General features: G+C 45.2%; 1 protein-coding gene across 4 annotated transcripts in view; it reads right to left on the reverse strand.

The window, feature by feature from the left end:
- Nucleotides 1-17,665, reverse strand: part of LOC134336613 (caskin-2-like) — a 300,486-nt gene that overhangs the window by 65,591 nt on the left and 217,230 nt on the right. For all 4 annotated transcript variants that reach the window (XM_063030953.1, XM_063030951.1, XM_063030952.1 and 1 more), the window contains 3 exons: nucleotides 13,953-14,050; nucleotides 8,553-8,698; nucleotides 5,902-5,997 (listed from right to left, as the gene is read on the reverse strand). In XM_063030953.1, coding sequence (XP_062887023.1) covers nucleotides 5,902-5,997; nucleotides 8,553-8,698; nucleotides 13,953-14,050 — 340 coding nt within the window. The remainder of the gene's footprint in view (nucleotides 1-5,901; nucleotides 5,998-8,552; nucleotides 8,699-13,952; nucleotides 14,051-17,665) is intronic.

A 17,665-nucleotide genomic window follows, 5' to 3' on the forward strand; every position in this document is an offset into this window, starting at 1 on the left:
CCTTTCACTACTGCACACCTCTTCTCCACCCTTCCCTTCAGAGCCAGAGACACAGCTCAGTTCCAGAGACCCGGACGCTGCAGCTTTCTCCTGGAAAGTTGCCCCCCTCACCCCCCAAACAGTATCCAAAGCGGTATACTTATTATTGAGGGGAATGGTTGCAGAGTTTCTCTGTACTAGCTGCCTATTTTCTTATCCTTTCCTGTCAGTCACTCAGGCACCTGCCTCTTGCAACTTAAAGGTGACGACCTCCCTATCTATCACTCCTACCTCTCTCCTAGCTATCACTCCTACCTCTCTCCTAGCTATCACTCCTACCTCCCTCCTATCTATCACTCCTACCTCCCCCATCTATCACTCCTACCTCCCTCCTATCTATCACTCCTACCTCCCTCCTATCTATCACTCCTACCTCCCCCATCTATCACTCCTACCTCCCTCCTATCTATCACTCCTACCTCCCTCCTATCTATCACCTCCTCTTGCTGCCGTTTGAGCTGAAGGTCATCAAGCTGCAGTCCAGTTAGCACTGAGCCACCATATGTGCAATGCATATGGTCAAAACCTGGTTAACATTAGTTCGATTCACTGGGGTCTAATTTAGTCATGTCTGACAGGCAGAAATTTCATAGAATGTCATCTAGTTCATTTCATTTCATAGAATAAATTGAGCACAGGGAAAATACAATCTGAGGAAGGTTTGGGTTTTGACACGCTGGATATATTCCCTCCAAATGCAGTCCGGTTGGGTTTAATAGATCAAGAGCTTCCTACTAATGGCTTTAGGGATTACATGAGTGGAAATGAGAACCGGAGAGGCCCTGTTGAAGGTTGTGAGGACCAAGCACCACCAGCAGAACAGTCGACCTTTAATAAAGCACTACGTTTCTGAATGGTTGGTGTTTCTCCAAGTAATTTGGTGCACAATTCCTCAATTCCTCCTCCACTTTTACTGCATGTTGTTGGGCCAAAAGGAAGCAATTTTATTAGTAACCATTCAGTGAGCCCTAGACCCACCATGGATTGCATCCTGTTTTTGCATACATAGAAGGATTCTACCGATAGAGCTGTACACATCAGTTCTTGCTTAAAAAGAAAATGCAAGATCTACCGTATATCTGTGGCACCTTTCATCAGTTTAGGGCTTCCAAAGTATTTTCTAGTCAATATAGTACTTTAAGATCAAGTAACTTTAAATATCGTGGCCAACATGTGTACCGAAGATTCCACAGAACAGTCATCTGATAACATCCAGGCGATCAGTTTATCAATAGGTCTCGAATACACTCAGAGGCTGAGGCTCCAGAACCCTCTTGGGGAAAGAATTTCATATCATTTGGAATATCGGCTGAGCTGGAGCACAAAGACCTGCAGGGCGATGTTGTTTCCCTTTCCTTGTTGGTCAAGATGATCTAATGCAGCCTTCTCACAGGAGTCTCAGGAACAGTGACGTCTTCGCTCTGGGATTACAAAACCCTACTAACTCACAGTGAGGAAATATTTTTGCAAATGTAGTCAATGTGGCAGTGTAGGAACAAGTGCTAGGCAGAATGGGCACCGTGTTGTTTATCGAGGTGCTTTCTGAGTTAATGGTGGTGGAAGGGCAGATGCGAGCCTGACTCTGCTTCGATCCATGCTGTATCGTGCCTGTTCTTGCAGCATCCCCTCAGTACCATATTGATAAGTCTCTGAGATCATGCTTTAAAGCTCAGGTGATTCAGCAGCAAGCGATCAGCTGAGCCAAAGATGATACACGGCAGGGAAGCAGGCTGCCTAATTACATCAGACCACAGGCTCAACATCATTTCCTGAAGCTGTCCCATGGGTGTATTGAAATGTATTGTCTATTAAAACCATAAGACACAGAAGCAGAATTAGGCCATTCGGCCCATTGCATCTGTTCTGCCATTCCATCATGGGTGATTTATTTTCTCTCTCAACCCCAGTCTCCTGCTTTCTCCCCGTAACCTTTGATGCCCTTACAAATCAAGAATCTATCAACATACACTTTAACGTTCTAAAGGGACATTCTTCTATTCTGAGGCTGAGCCCTCTGGTCCTAATCTCCCCCACTACATCTTCTCCATGTCCACTCTATCTAGGCCTTTCAATATTCGATAGGTTTCAATGAGATTTCCGGTTTGCTTTGGTTTATGAGAGTTTAGGTGTTGACGAGCAGAGGTCCTATGGCATTGACTGGAGGAGAGGATATTCTGTTTTCTAACAGGGGCATTATCAACAATATGAGAGAGAAAGTGTTAGTGGAAGGACTGTAACACTTGTTGGAAAGACACACCATAGACATCTTGTCTGATACACAAAGGAGTTCAGAGTGGAACTGAATCTTGCAGGATTCATCAAACAAATACGGAGTCCTTTTCTTAATGTTCTTATGCTCTGGTTAGAATACTACAAAGCCTCTATGCAACATGGTATTTTATTTGTGTTTCTTCCAGCTGTTGAAACGCGCCCTGGTGCACCAATAATATTCAATTCCTTGACTTTGGTCATGGATTTCTGAAAATCAAGTGTGACCAGCCAATAACATTAAACACAGCTCACTTAATGTCAAAACTAATTTAAAATGTGAACAGTTCACCCTTGCTGGTTACACAAGAGACTGCAGATGCAGGAACTTGGAGCAGTCTGCTGAACTCTGTGGGCTGAGTAGCATCTGTGGAGGGGGGAAGGAATTGTTAACGTTTCAGATCAACAATCCTTGCTGATCACTAATTTATATGAAAATGAGAGTGCATTCTATTTGCCGTGAGCTTTTGTCCAGGTGACAGACATTTGAAAGTTGAGACTTGTTAGGTAAAAGCAAATACCAAATTAAAAGTCAAATCCTCTCACTTATCCAATCACTGACAGTGTATTTTTGTGTGCTACTGAATTAACCCACTACCTCACTGGCTTAGGTTAGCTCACTCCTTAATATTCACCTCATTTCCTCTCAGGGGAATCCCTGTCTATGCACAACTCCCAGAACACTTACCAAGTTAATTCCTGTAGTCAGGAATGACAGTTACTTCCATATTGAGATGATGATCACATTGACACTATATTACAGTCAGCTTGTTGGACAGTGCGTTACACAGCAGGAATACAAATCATCCCCCCAAATCACACACATTCCACAGAAAACTCAACACCAGAACAGAGAGGCTGCACTAAGCCCTCTAACTGCAACAGAGACCGTCTGCAAGTCTGACAGCAGTGGACAGAAGTGCCCCGCTGTGTATAATAGGGCTAGAAATGGGGCAGAATGCAAAATTCTCAAGTTGTATGTTTTTCTTTAAACAAATAAAGAATGTGAAGTGTTCCAAGGAGCTCAAGGGGTATAGATGAAACAACTTAAGTGTAACACAGCAGTCACAAATTAAGGGTCTTGCTCAGCTACTTCAGAGGAGGGTATTAAAGTCGTGGGGTCACACAGCACAGGCCCTTTGGCCCATCATGTTCATGCTAACTATCCACATTAGCCCTCTGTGCTTCAGTTATTCAACTATTTATCTAGATGCCTCTTAAATGTTGTAAGAATATCTGCCCTTGTGTGAAGTGCTGTGTGCAGTTCCAGTTGGGACACTGTAGAAGGGATGTAATTGTGCTGGGAAGAGTGGAGAGAGATTTACCTAGATGTAGCCTGGATTGGTGGACTTTAGTTGTGGGGAGAGATTGGATAAGCTGGGCTTGTTCGCCCTGGAGTGAAGAAGGCTGAGGGGAGATACTGACAGATGTAATAGGTTATCGAAGGGTAGGTAGACAAAATCTATCTTTGCTTAGTGGAACAGAAAGTAGGTGGGCGTAGTTTTAAGGTGAGAGGCAAGAAATTTAAAGGGGATTTTAGATTATTACACAGTTGTTGATATCTGAAACGGTTTGTCAGAGGAGATTAAGGAGGAGGCATTCAGACATACACATAAATAGAAAAGGCATAGAAGGATATAGACAAATGGGATTACTGTGGATGAGCAAACAGTTGATGGTGAAGTGCTGCTGTGGTTATAACACTCTTCAGGCAGACTGATATGGGTCAGATGAATAATCACACTCAGGAGAAATGCCTGAGCCAGTTGGGTTTTTAAAACGATATGACAGCTCCTTGATGTTAGTCTCAGCTGTATTACAGTGAAAGGACATAAAATCAAGAGACCTGGATGTTTAGAAACATCTCCCTTATAATCAAAAATAACAGGAACTTTCCCTCCATATTCTCTCTACTTCTCAAACTAACTGACCAAACCCTCCAGATTCCACACTTCTGAATCTCGATCCCTGCTATTTCCTCACCTCACATGAGTTTCCCTCTTTCCTCCCAGCTCACTCCAGAGATTCTCATTATTCCCACATTTCCACACTTTGTCACCTCTTCTCTTCCAAACTCCATCACCTGTTCACCCAGTCCCTTGCTAACTTTCAGCACTCAATTCCCAGATCTAGACAGCAGCCACTCTTAATTACAACATTTAGGTCTTCCAAACAGACAAACATTTAACTGCTTGGACATCCCAATTGTTCAGCATCTGGTTCACCAAATGACGTTTGCTGCATTCCCATGAAGCACACCAAGCCCCTATTTCTTGTGCTGAAAAACATTGTATTTCTGTGCAGCATCGGGAAAAAAAGCATGCTGGACTCTTAATAAGAACTAGACAATGGGGTGACCCATTGGGGCACCATTTGAGAGAAGGGTAGTGCAGTCTGATGTGACCAGAATGAACATTAAATTTTCCTGAATGCTATTGGTATTGCTTTGCTTTGGAAACTGAAGTAGAAAACCTCAGTTTATTAAAGACGAACGACGCATAGCAAAACAAATATAGCTCCTCCTCGTTTAACGAGGGACACTTTTAATGGCATCATTTCTGGTTTATCTGCTACCCTTGTGCCTCTCGTTGTCATTCCGGAGATGTGCAGTCCTTTCATCCCCCGTCGCTTCATCTCTTCTGCTGTTTGTTGTTTGTCTCTGATTCTGGAGACGTGCATGCCTCTCCTCCTCTGTCTCTTCTTCTCTCATCTTTTTTTGTCCTGACTCTTTGATCCTGGAGTCGTGTGGCCCTGGTCTCATCCGATTCTTGTTCTCTCCCTCTCCTTGCCGCTTCCCGATAACGTTTGGCGTCATCTCTTGACCATAATGTCCCCCTTCCCTTTCCACGTGGCATAATTAGGCTGACCATTTTTTTTACCCTAATGCTGGATAGAAGATATGAAGCACTAACACCAAAGGATGCTGATTATTCTTGATGATGTGGTTGGCACTCTCCTAAATGGACATGATAAAATCACCGCTGTCCTTTGACTACAGCAAAGGGTTTTAAGGGTGTCTCGATGTACGTTATTACAATAAGATTTAATTACCTCTTATTGATGGGTGGCAGTTAGATCTGTCCCAATCCTGCACATGCTGATGGTGATTAGCAGAATGTGACCCCTCGAAATAGAACTGCCCTGCCCTTTTGCTCTGGTAGGTGTTGCTACTGAGGCTGGCCATGCGCATGCTGTCGTGTCCCAATTTCCATGATGGCAGATCGGCTCTCTGGTGAAAGGGAGCCTGTTGATTTTTGTGAATGAGCAATTTTATACGAATATATAACCCTGAACTTTGCCTGCATTCTGTAAGTAGCGCATTTTAATTCGATTTAGCCAAAAAAAATGCCGCTGTAATGCACCATTTGCACTAATTGGAGGTGACAAACACACAGACAGAGCATGAGAGTTTTAGTAGATATAGATAACATCAGTCTGGAAGATAAACCAGACCACACCACCAATGACCCATGTGTTCCAGAGCACTAGAGTTTTACTCTTCCATTTCCTTTGCCCTTGAAACAGGGATACAGACTTGCCAAGTGGTTGGTCCTGCTCAGCAGTAAATGAGATTCATTAAGGGAGCTGCCTTACCTTCAGTCTGCCAAACTCACAGGCAAGGTCCAGTGGTGTCTTCTTGACCTTGTTTATGATGCAGGGGTTGGACTGGTGCTGTAGAAGCATCTCAGACTGTGAGGGAAGAGAAGGACATTGTTGATATTACCAGGTGGACCAACTCTACAGTTATTGGAATCCATAGTTTAAACCATTTTCTTAGTTCATTGCCTTGGGCTCTGTTACTGCAAATCAAAATCCCACCAAAAGCCACTAACTGTTCAGAATGGACTCTTCACTTTTCATTTACATCTGAGAGATTACTCTGTTATCAAAGATGCCCACCATGTGGGTCATGTCCTCTTCTTCCAGCTCCCATTGGGCAGCGAGTATGGAAACGTGAAGTCCCGCAGCTCCAAGATCAAGAGGAGCTACTTATCTTCAACTTTTCAACTCTCAATCCAACCCGCACAACCTTAATCACAACCTTATCTGATGCTTTGTGCCTGTGATGCTGCTGCAACTAAGTTTTTCGGTGCACCTGAGCATACATGTCACAATTAACTCAACCTTGAACAGGCCCCTGGTCACCAGCCGTGACCTTTCACCACCTGACTTTTCATCATGCTCTTTCTTTTCATGCTGCACTCTTCACAGCGATGGGCTGGACCAAATACCCCTTTGTCCAGGGTGCCTTTGTCTCTGTCACTGCTCGTGATCATGACCACAGGGTGTGTGTGTGTGTGTGTGTGTGTGTGTGTGTGTGTACGCGCGCTTCTAATGAAAGGCAACAATCACCTTTACACAGGCCTGTTGCTTATGCTGACTGATTCTTGTTTGCAAACTTCAGAGATCGTCTGCACGCGTGGGGCACAAGTGAATCCTCAGCCAACCGTAAACAGAACACGAACCATACCCTAACATACTGTACCTGTCCAATCAAAACCACGGTCCAACCAACCCACAACACAAGCATTGCTTACATTTGTCCCAGCCGTTCTAATAGAATGCTTTGATGGTTTGGTAATAGGCACTGAGTCATAGCACTGAAACAGATTGCACAGCCCTGTCCGTACTGACCTAGATGCCAATCCTACCATGTCCATTGACCATATCTCTTGAAACCTTCCTTATCCACGGGTCTTTTGAACATTGTTATTGTACACACCTCTACCACTTGCTTTGAAAGTTCAATCTATATATATGCACCACCTTCTATGTGAAGAAGTTGCCTATTGGGTCACTTTAAAATCTTTCTCCTCTCATCTTAAACCTTTCCCCTATAGTTTAGACTCACGTTTTCTGAGAAAAGAATGAGTACTTTCACCCTATTTTTGCCCCTCATGACTATATAGCTCTGCAGGCCACTCCTCAATCTCTTATGGTCCACGGTCCTTGCCTGCCCAACCTCGAGCATTCATCTACCTTAATAACTTTGAGCTTCACCAATTTTCACACTTCCACCAGAGAAGGCATCCTATCCGGATGCATCACCGTTTGCTTTGGCAACTGCTCTACCCAAAACTATAAGAAATTGCAGGCAATCGTAAACACAGCTCAGCACATCACATTACTGGAAGTTTGAGAAATCAACATTCATGCCATCAGGTTGGAGGCTACCCAGATGGAATATAAGGTGTTGTTCCTCCAACCTAAGTGTGGCCTCATCGTGACAGTGGAGGAGACCATGGTTGGACATACCAGAATGGGAATGGGAAATGGAATTAAAATGGGTTGCTACTGGGAGATCCTGCTTTTTCTGGCGGAGCTTGGTGAAGCGGTCTCCCAATCTACGTCAGGTCTCACCAATATACAGGAGGCCACACCAGGAGCACCGAACACAGTACATGACCCCCAACAGACTCACAGGTGAAGTGTCGCCTCACCTGGAAGGATTGTTTAGGCCCCTGAATGGTAATGAGGGAGGAGGTGTAGCACTTGTTCCACTTGCAAGGCTAAGTGCCAGGAGGGAGATCAGTGGGGAGGGAACAAATGGACAATGGAGTTGCGTAGGGAGTGATCCCTGAGGAAATCAGAAAGTGGAGAGGGAATTATTGCAAACTTCGACAGGACATCAACCATCTAGACTTCAACACTCCTCCCTCCATTTCCAACCTCATTCCTTCTGAATGCTTGAACACTCTGCACCATCAAACCCTCAGATAAGGGACTTTGAACCTTGGAACATCAACATTACATGGAATGCACTATTCAATATCAGGCCATTCAGCCCAGTAGATCTATACCTCCTAGGCTTTCTGAAAACCTCAAAATGCTCAACAGATCAGGCAGCGCCGGTGGAGAGAGAAACAGAGATAATGTTTCAGGGGAGTTCTACTGGCAGATTATCAATGTGAAACATTGACTCTCTTTCTCTCTCCACAGATGCTGCCTGACCTGATGAGTTTTTCCAACACGTCACGTTTTATTTCAGATTTCCAGTGTCTCAAACACTTAAATTTTGGAGCAGCTTTTCAATTCTTATCTCCCATCCTGCTTCCAGCTTCCCCAGAGATGCACCAATCGACCAGAGGCCACGCGTCCATACAAGTGGTAATGGGAATAAGCTTGCTGATGGATTGACCGGAGAGTCACTTTGGCCACGAGCTGAGTGCCTGCACAACTGGTAATAATGGACTAACTGATCCTATAAAGAATAGGACAGGACCAGGGCAGTACCCTTCACTTACCACATCATAGTGTCCATACTGGGCTGCAAGGTGCAATGGGATCTGTCCATCTTGAGAGGCCAGGTTAACCGCACCCCCTGCACGAAGAAGCAGACGCACAGGTTCCACTTTCCCCTGCCACGCGGCGTAGTGCAAAGGTCGCATTCCTATACCGGACATTAAAAAACACATTGTTGATGAACCACTATGCAATGTTAGCATTAGCGCTCAGTCATCATACAAGGAACCTGCCTTTGTAGAAATGGCAACTTATTCAGAAGTTTGAGAGTGTTGAAACAAGCTTCTGAGGCTCAGATCAGTGGGTGCAGGACATTGAGTGGAAGGGATAGAAGGTGGGTGAACTGAACTGAGGTAAAGAGAAGCCTTGATCCAAGAAAACTACAGTGCATGTCGAAGAGGCAAGATGGGCTTTCGTCTGGAATACAAAGGATAGGCTGCTACTGTGAGCTGTGCCTAGTGGTCGAGTTGGCATGAGAAAGAGAATTGAATGGGGAGAGAGGATGCTGTAACAGTGGGCTGAACTGCTTCCTTTCTGTCAATATGAGAAAAAATGGGACAGGTGAGCCTAGAACATCATTCTGATGGGCTGAGTGGCCTCTTGTGTTGTAATAAGTAATCATGATGTGGTGCAGAAGCGTGGGACGGAGAAGAGGAGAGCTGTTGTCATTGGGGACTCTATAGTCAGGGGAGCAGACAGGAGATTTTGTGGACGTGAGGAGGACACCCGCATGGTTTGTTGCCTCCCGGGTGCCAGGGTCCAGAATGTCTTTGATCGGGTGCACGACATTCTGGTACAAGGGGGAAAGCAACCAGAAGTCATGATAGATGTTGGTACCAACGACATAGGCAGGAAGAGGGATGAGGTCCTGAAGTGAGTTTCGGGAACTAGGCAGAAAACTGAAGAACAGGACCTCAAGGGTGGCGTTCTCAGGATCGCTGCCAGTGCTACGTGATAGTGATGGTAAGAATTGGAGGAGATGGCAGTTGAATGCGTGGCTGAGGAATTGGTGCAGGGGGCAGGGTTTTAGATTTTTGGATCATTGGGATCTCTTCTGGGGAAGATGGGACCTGTACAGATTGGATGGGATGCACCTGAACTTGAGGGGGAGCAATATCCTTGCAGGTAGGCTTGCTAGCATGGTTCAGGAGGGTTTAAACTAATTTGCAAGGGGGTTGGGACCCGGAGCAATAGAGCAGTGAAAGAAGTGCATGGAGTAAAGCCAGATCTAACATATAGAGAGGCTCTGAGGAAAGAGAAGCAGAAAAAAGGGTGTAAAGGTAGTAAGGTAGAAGGGCTAAAGTGCGAGTACTTCAATGCAAGAAGCTTCAGGAACAAAGGTGATGAACTGAGAGCTTGGATACATACATGGAATTATGATGCAGTGGCGTTTAGAGACTTGGTTGGCACAGGGGCAGGAACGGATTCTCAATATTCCTGGATTTCAATGCTTGAAAAGGGATAGAGCGGGGGGTGGGGGGGAAGGGGAGGAGAGGTGGCATTACTAGTCAGGGATACTATTACAGCTACGGAAAGGGTGGGTAATGTAGCACGATCCTCTTTTGAGTCAGTATGGGTGGAAGTCAGGAACAGGAAGGGAGCAGTTACTCTGTTGGGAGTATTCTATAGGCCCCCTGGTAGCAGCAGAGATATACCGAGGAGCAGATTGGGAGGCAGATTTTGGAAAGGTGCAAAAATAACAGGGTCGTTATCATGGGTGACTTTAACTTCACTAATATTGATTGGCACCTGATTAGTTCCAATGGTTTAGATGGGGCAGAGTTTGTTAAGTGTGTCCTGGACGGGTTCCCGTCACAGTATGTTGACAGGCCGACTAGGGGGAATGCCAAACTAGATCTAGTATTAGGTAATGAACTGGGCCAGGTCACAGATCTCTCAGTGGGTGAGCATCTGGGGGACAGTGACCACTACTCCCTGGCCTTTAGCATTATCATGGAAAAGGATAGAATCAGAGTGGACAGGAAAATTTTTAATTGGGAAGGGCAAATTATGAGGCTACAAGGCTATAACTTGTGGGTGTGAATTGGGATGACATTTTTGCAGGGAAATGTACTATGGGCATGTGGTCGATGTTAAGGGATCTCTTGCAGGATGTTAGGGATAAATTTGTCCCGGTGAGGAAGATAAAGAATGGTAGGGTGAAGGAACCATGGGTGACAAGTAAGGTGGAAAATCTAGTCAGGTGGAAGAAGGCAGCATACATGAGATTGAGGAAGCAAGGATCAGATGGGTCTACTGAGGAATATAGGGTAGCAAGAAAGGAGCTTAAGAAGGGGCTGAGGAGAGCAAGAAGGGGGCATGAGAAGAACTTGGCGAGTAGGATAAAGGGAAAACCCCAAGGCATTCTTCAATTATGTGAAGAACAAAAGGATGACAGAAGTGAAGGTAGGACAGATTAGAGATAAAATGTGCCTGGAGGCTGTGGGAAAATGTGCCTGGAGGCTGTGGAAGTGAGCGAGGTCCTCAATGAATACTTCTCTTCAGTACTCACCAATGAGAGGGAACTTGATGACGATGAGGACAATATGAGTGAGGTTGATGTTGTGGAGCACGTTGATATTAAGGGAGAGGAGGTGTTGGAGTTGTTAAAATACATTAGGACGGATAAGTCCCCGGGGCCAGATGGAATACTCCCCAGGCTGCTCCACGAGGCGAGGGAAGAGATTGCTGAGCCTCTGGCTAGGATCTTTATGTCCTCGTTGTCCACGGGAATGGTACAGGAGAATTGGAGGGAGGCAAATGTTGTCCTCTTGTTCAAAAAAGGTAGTAGGGTAGTCCAGGTAATTATAGACCACTGAGCCTTACGTCTGTGGTGGGAAAGCTGTTGGAAAAGATTCTTAGAGATAGGATCCATGGGCATTTAGAGAATCATGGTCTGATCAGGGACAGTCAGCATGGCTTTGTAAAGGGGAGATCATGTCTGACAAGCCTGATAGAGTTCTTTGAGGAGGTGACCAGGCATATAGATGAGGGTAGTGTAGTGGATGTGACCTACATGGATTTTAGTAAGGCATTTGACAAGGTTCCACACGGTAGACTTATTCAGAAAGTCAGAAGGCATGGGATCCAGGGAAGTTTGGCCAGGTGGATTCAGAATTGGCTTGCCTGTAGAAAGCAGAGGGTTGTGGTGGAGGGAGTACATTTGGATTACAGGGTTGTGACTAGTGGTGTCCCACAAGGATCAGATCTGGGACCTCTACTTTTTGTGATTTTTATTGACGACCTAGATGTGGGGGTAGAAGGGTGGGTTGGCAAATTTGCAGATGACACAAAGGTTGGTGGTGTTGTGGATAGTGTAGAAGATTGTCGAAGATTGCAGAGAGACATTGATAGGATGCAGGAGTGGGCTGAGAAGTGGCAGATGGAGTTCAACCCGGAGAAGTGTGAGATGGTACACTTTGGAAGGACAAACTCCAAGGCAAAGTACAAAGTAAATGGCAGGATACTTGGTAGTGTGGAGAAGCAGAGGGATCTGGGGGTACATGTCCACAGATTCCTGAAAGTTGCCTCATAGGTAGGGTAGTTAAGAAAGCTTATGGAGTGTTAGCTTTCATCAGTCGAGGGATAGAGTTTAAGAGTCGCGAGGTATTGATGTAGCTGTATAAAACTCTGGTTAGCCCACACTTGGAGTACTGTGTCCAGTTCTGGTCACCTCACTACAAGAAGGATGTGGAAGCATTGGAAAGGGTACAGAGGAGATTTACTAGGATGCTGCCTGGTTTAGGGAGTATGCATTACGATCAGAGATAAGGGATCTAGGGCTTTACTCTTTGGAGAGAAGGAGGATGAGAGGAGACATGATAGAGGTATACAAGATATTAAGAGGAATAGATAGAGTGGATATCCAGCGCCTCTTCCCCGGGGCACTACTGCTCAATACAAGGGGACATGGCTTTAAGGTAAAGGGTGGGAAGTTCAAGGGGGATATTAGAGAAAGGTTTTTTACTCAGAGAGTGGTTGGTGTGTGGAATGCACTGCCTGAGTCAGTGGCGGAGGCAGATACACTAGTGAAGTTTAAGAGACTACTGGACAGGTATATGGAGGAATTGAATATAGGAGGCAGGGTTTAAGGGTCAGCACAACATTGTGGGTCAAAGGGCCTGTACTGTGCCGTACTATTCTACGTTCTATGATGAATATTTCTCCGAGGCAGCAAACCAGGAACTTTTCAAATATCTTGCAGCGTGTGAAGCAAATGTACAAGTGGAAGATAAAAATACAACAAACCTGCTAAACTATGGAAAAAATAGAAAGTGCAAGTTTGTACTTAATCTTGAGGGAATGACAGTTAAAATGTTGTAATCAACGATCAGAGAAGATAGCAGCTTCCCCCTCCGCAATACACACAGGTAGGGCGAGGTTCCAGTAGTGCTGTGCCAGGGCACTGATGGAAACTGATAAAACAACCATTTTAGAGATGCCTAATAATAATAATAGGCATCCGTTAGTCTTGTGAGACCATGGATTTGCGCCTTGCAAGGTTTCCAGGGAGCAGGCCTGGGCAAGGTTGTATGGAGACCAGCAGTTGCCCAAGCTGCAAGTCTCCCATCTCCATGCCACTGATGTTGTCCAAGGGAAGGGCATTAGGACCCATACAGCTTGGCACCGGTGTCATCGCAGGGCAATGTGTGGTTAAGTGCCTTGCTCAAGGACACAACACACTGTCTCAGCCAAGGCTCGAACTAGCGACCTTCAAATCACTAGACGAACGCCTTAACCACTTGGCCACGCGCCAACACAGAGATGCCTGGACAGAGATATAACCAGGCACTGAATGATATGATACAGGTCTTGTGCAGACAAATGGGATTAGATTGGTAGGGTCAGCACAGATATTATGGGCCAAAGGGTCTCTTCCTGTGCTGTACTGTTCCGTCTTATCCGACCTGCTGAGTACCATCTCTAATTTCAGATTTCCCAAATCAGCATATATTGTTTGAAATAAAACACTTTTTTTTCTCTTTTTGGGTAAGGGTCATGCAATTCTGCTTTACTTTATCAGTAAAAGCAGAATTAGACTTGCATGGAGTTACCACCAGACTGTAGAGCCCAGACAATGCAAAGGTTTATGCTGGTAAATACAAGCTGATTTGCTACCAATACAACGGCAGAATTGGGACCAATGTGCTCTGAAACGTCGTCAATGTTGTAGTCAAACACTGCATGAAATAAATGAATGGTAAATGGGACAAATGTGGGATTATTTCGAAGGACAATGACGATGGACAGGATTAGTGAGGAAATTCAGGCTGAGGTGGCTAAAGACTCAGCCTCCAGTTAGGTTGAAAATCGGGAACTGAACGCATTGTAGAAATGGAATAGGCCACAGTGTCGGGAAGAAGCCAAGCCACAAAGTGTTTAAAAGTGAGCAAAACACTAACCATTGCTGTCCTTGATGTCCACCATTGCCTGAGCTTCCAGCAGCAGTGAGATGAGTTCCGTACTCCCACTAAGTGCGGCATGGTGCAATGCTGAGAACCTGTAGGCAGAACAAAAAAATCACTTCAACAAAGAGTCACAAACCTCCACTGAATTTCATGGTAAAACAAGCTGTCTGCTGTTCCTGGTCCAGAATGGTCGGGTGGACGAGAACTGAAGAACTAGCCCTGAAATTCTACTTGTAACAATTTCAGCTCTTTACACAGTTGATTACATGAAGGGCAATGCAATCAGCAACACACACAAAATGCTGGAGGAACTCAACTGTCTGCCTCAAATGCAATTAGCAAATCCTTTCCATTCAGTTTTGCTCATCTGTCCGAGATTCAGAAGACAACTCATTGCAACTGTCCTTGGAAAGGTTTAGTCTCCAGTACCCTGCTCACAAATATATTTGTGAGACCCTCTGCCCTGCTATAAAAGCTGAAGATTAAGATAATGTTCAGATTATTTTTTCCACTCCATTACTACATCCACCACCATTAAGTATTTCAAGGAGATGTTCATGGTACACATTCATCCCAGCCCCCCAGACACAATCAGCATAGCGCATACACAACTGGAGCTCCAGAAGGCAGCATCCTCAGCCCCCGCTCACGGCTGTGAGGCCAGATTCTGTTCTCACTCCATCTACGAGTTTGCAGATGATGCCAGTGCATCGGTGGGGAGTGAGCTCCAGCATAATGGACTCACTGATAAAAAAGGAACAGCAATGTGCATCTAGGTCAGCTGTATAACTTATAGTAAAACCATGACAGAATGCACAATAAAGTGCAACAGCTGCAGAGTAAGTGCAGGGCATGTAAGCAATAAGGTGACAAGTTTGACTGTGAAGTCAATATCTCATCTTATCACAGTAGAGGAGCCAGTATAGGGACTGGTTTTAAGGCTGGTGGGTACATGCTTTCAGGCTTTTGTATCTTCTGCTCGATGGGAAAGAGGGGAAAGAGAAAATGCACGAGGTGGGTGGAGTATTTGATTATGCTGGCTGCTTTACTGACGCAGCAAGAAGTACAGAGAGATCCCACAGAGGGGAGGCTGGTTTTCATGATGTGCTGAGCTGTGTCCATAACTCTCTGCAGTTTCTTGTGGTCACAAGCAGAGCAGTGGCCATACCAGGCCTTGATGCATCCGGATAGGATGCTCCCTATGGTGCATTAATTAAAACAGGTGAGAGAACATGCCAAATTTCTTTAGCCTCCTGAGGAAGTAGAGGCTTTGTTGAGCTTTCATGGCTGAGGCTTCATTGTGGTTGGACCAAGGCAGCCTGTTGGTCACATTCACTCCTAGAAACTTGAAGCTCTCAACCCTCTGAACCTCAGCATAGGTGATGAAGACAGGAACATCCCGCTTCCTGAAGTCAATGACCAACTCTTTTACTTAAAAACCACCGAGTATTTTTGTGGTGTGTTGTTCTATCTGTTGTCGTCAACGAGCAGTGCCCACAAGAGAGTACACCAGTAATAGTTTAACCACTGAGTTTGTTCTATTAACAACTGTGAAATCACATCAAATAATAAACTGAATTCTATACAGCATGATGTGTTTTGGATCATCCAGTTTCACCACAGCTTCCCCTAGTCCATAGATCCATGAGAATGCTGCCAGGAATGGACGAGCTGAGTAATAGACAGAGGTTGGACAGGCCAGGATATTTTCCTTTGGAGTGCAGGCGATTGGCAGGTGAACTAATACAGAATTATAAAGATATGAGGTAAAAAGTGAACAAGCTGCTAGATGAAGTTGCAGAGGAGATTCCGTAAGACTTTAAGATCATAAGATATAGGAGCAGGATTCGGCCATTGGACCAGAATCTACTCTGCCATTTCATCATGGCTGATCCCTTTTCCCTCGCAACCCAATCTCCTGCCTTCTCTCTGTAACCTTTCATGCTCTGACTAATCAAGAATCTATCAATCTCTGCCTTAAAAATACCCAGTGACCTGGCCTCCACAGCCACATGTGGCAATAAATTCCACAGATTCACCACTCTCTGGCTACAGAAATTCCTCCTCATCTCCATTCTAAAAGAACGCCCTATTATTCTGAGGCTGTGTCCTCTGGTCTTGACTCCCCCACCATAGGAAACAACCTCTCTGCATCACTCTAACAAGGCCGTTCAACATTTAATAGATTTCAATTAAGTCACCCCTCATTCTTCTGAGTTCCAGTGTGTACAGACCCAGAGCCATCAAATGCTCTTCATACGACAAGCCTTTCAATCCCGGAATTATTTTCGAGAACATCCTTTGGACACTCTCCAATGTCAGCACATCCTTTCTAAGATACGGGGCTCAAAACTGCTTACAACACTCCAAGTGAGGCCTCACCAGTGCTTTATAAAGTCTCACCATTACATCCTTGCTTTATCCTTGCTTCAATTACAAAATTTAAATGACGCATAGACAGGTACATGAAGAGGAAAGATGTAGAGGGAGGTGGGCCAAATGTAGACAAATGGGACTAGCTTGGAGGGCACTTTGGTCAGCACGAGCATGTTGGGCCAAAGGGCCTGTTTCTGTGCTGCCTTATTCTTTGACACTTCCTCTGTGAACTCCAGTATCCTCTTTTCTTGAACTTTCTAAATTTGGTCTGATTGGGCTTTTACAAAGCATTCTAGATTGCATCAATGCAGTAATAAAGACAGCAACTTGCCTTTAACATCATGAAAGGACAGGGACAGAATCACTTCACAACTGACAGCGGTCCAAGGAGGAGGTGTTATCACAAGACTGGAGTCCTGAAAGAGGTGTGAAAAGTGAAGGGGGATAAGAAGAAATTCCTAGGGTTCGTGACCTGAAGAGTTAATGGCACAGCCAACAACTGATGAAAGGAAATGCAGATTCCTAATCCAAGACAATACATAAATGCAACTAGTTGTTGTAGAATGCAGCATTGATATGGTGAGGTACAATCTGAGGATTAAGCACATTCCAACCAGACAGCACAAAACAAGGCCAGAGTGCCACACACTGAAAATGAATGGCATCGGGTAAACAGAGCAACGAGACAGCCAACAGCTTGCTGCCGACATTCCAGGCTTACGCTGATTGGCTGCTTCCCGCTGCTGCTATGGGAATGCCACTGCTTGCCCGGTTATGTAAACATGGAACAAGGGACTGGGCTGTCTCCAGGCAAACCCGTAGCCTTTGCAAGGTTACTGCTCTCGCCAACGTGTCTGTATCGTACAGGCATCTACAACGCAGGTGGCAAATCTCTTACTCCATTAGCCAGCTGAGTTCAGTCCTCGACAAGGGCAAATTCTGAACAAGCCAATCTGTCCATCTGGTGTCTGTCTGCCTCATGAATCTCCCGCTGTTCTTCATCACGTCTCCATCGATGTATCCTTCTGTTCTTTCTCACTAAACATTGCCCTCAAACACACTAACAACATTTATCTCCCGTTCTGAGTTTCACCTTCTTCCGCCCCTCTTGGAATTTTCTGACCCAAAAAACAGATCTAGTCCACAAAGAATGCTGTAGCAGTAACTTGTCTGACCGCATAGGCAGGCTCGGCAGCATCAACAGCAAGGAGGAGCTCACTGCTTACCTGCTCAGTGGGAAAGATACTATTGAGAACCCAGATGAAAGGGAAGAGCCTAGGGTTCAGGAACGCAATTCCAGCATAAAGCATTTCTTATCCCCTACACACCTC

This window comes from Mobula hypostoma, chromosome 22 (genome assembly GCF_963921235.1).
Source record: "Mobula hypostoma chromosome 22, sMobHyp1.1, whole genome shotgun sequence".
In the NCBI taxonomy this organism is placed as follows: domain Eukaryota; kingdom Metazoa; phylum Chordata; class Chondrichthyes; order Myliobatiformes; family Myliobatidae; genus Mobula; species Mobula hypostoma.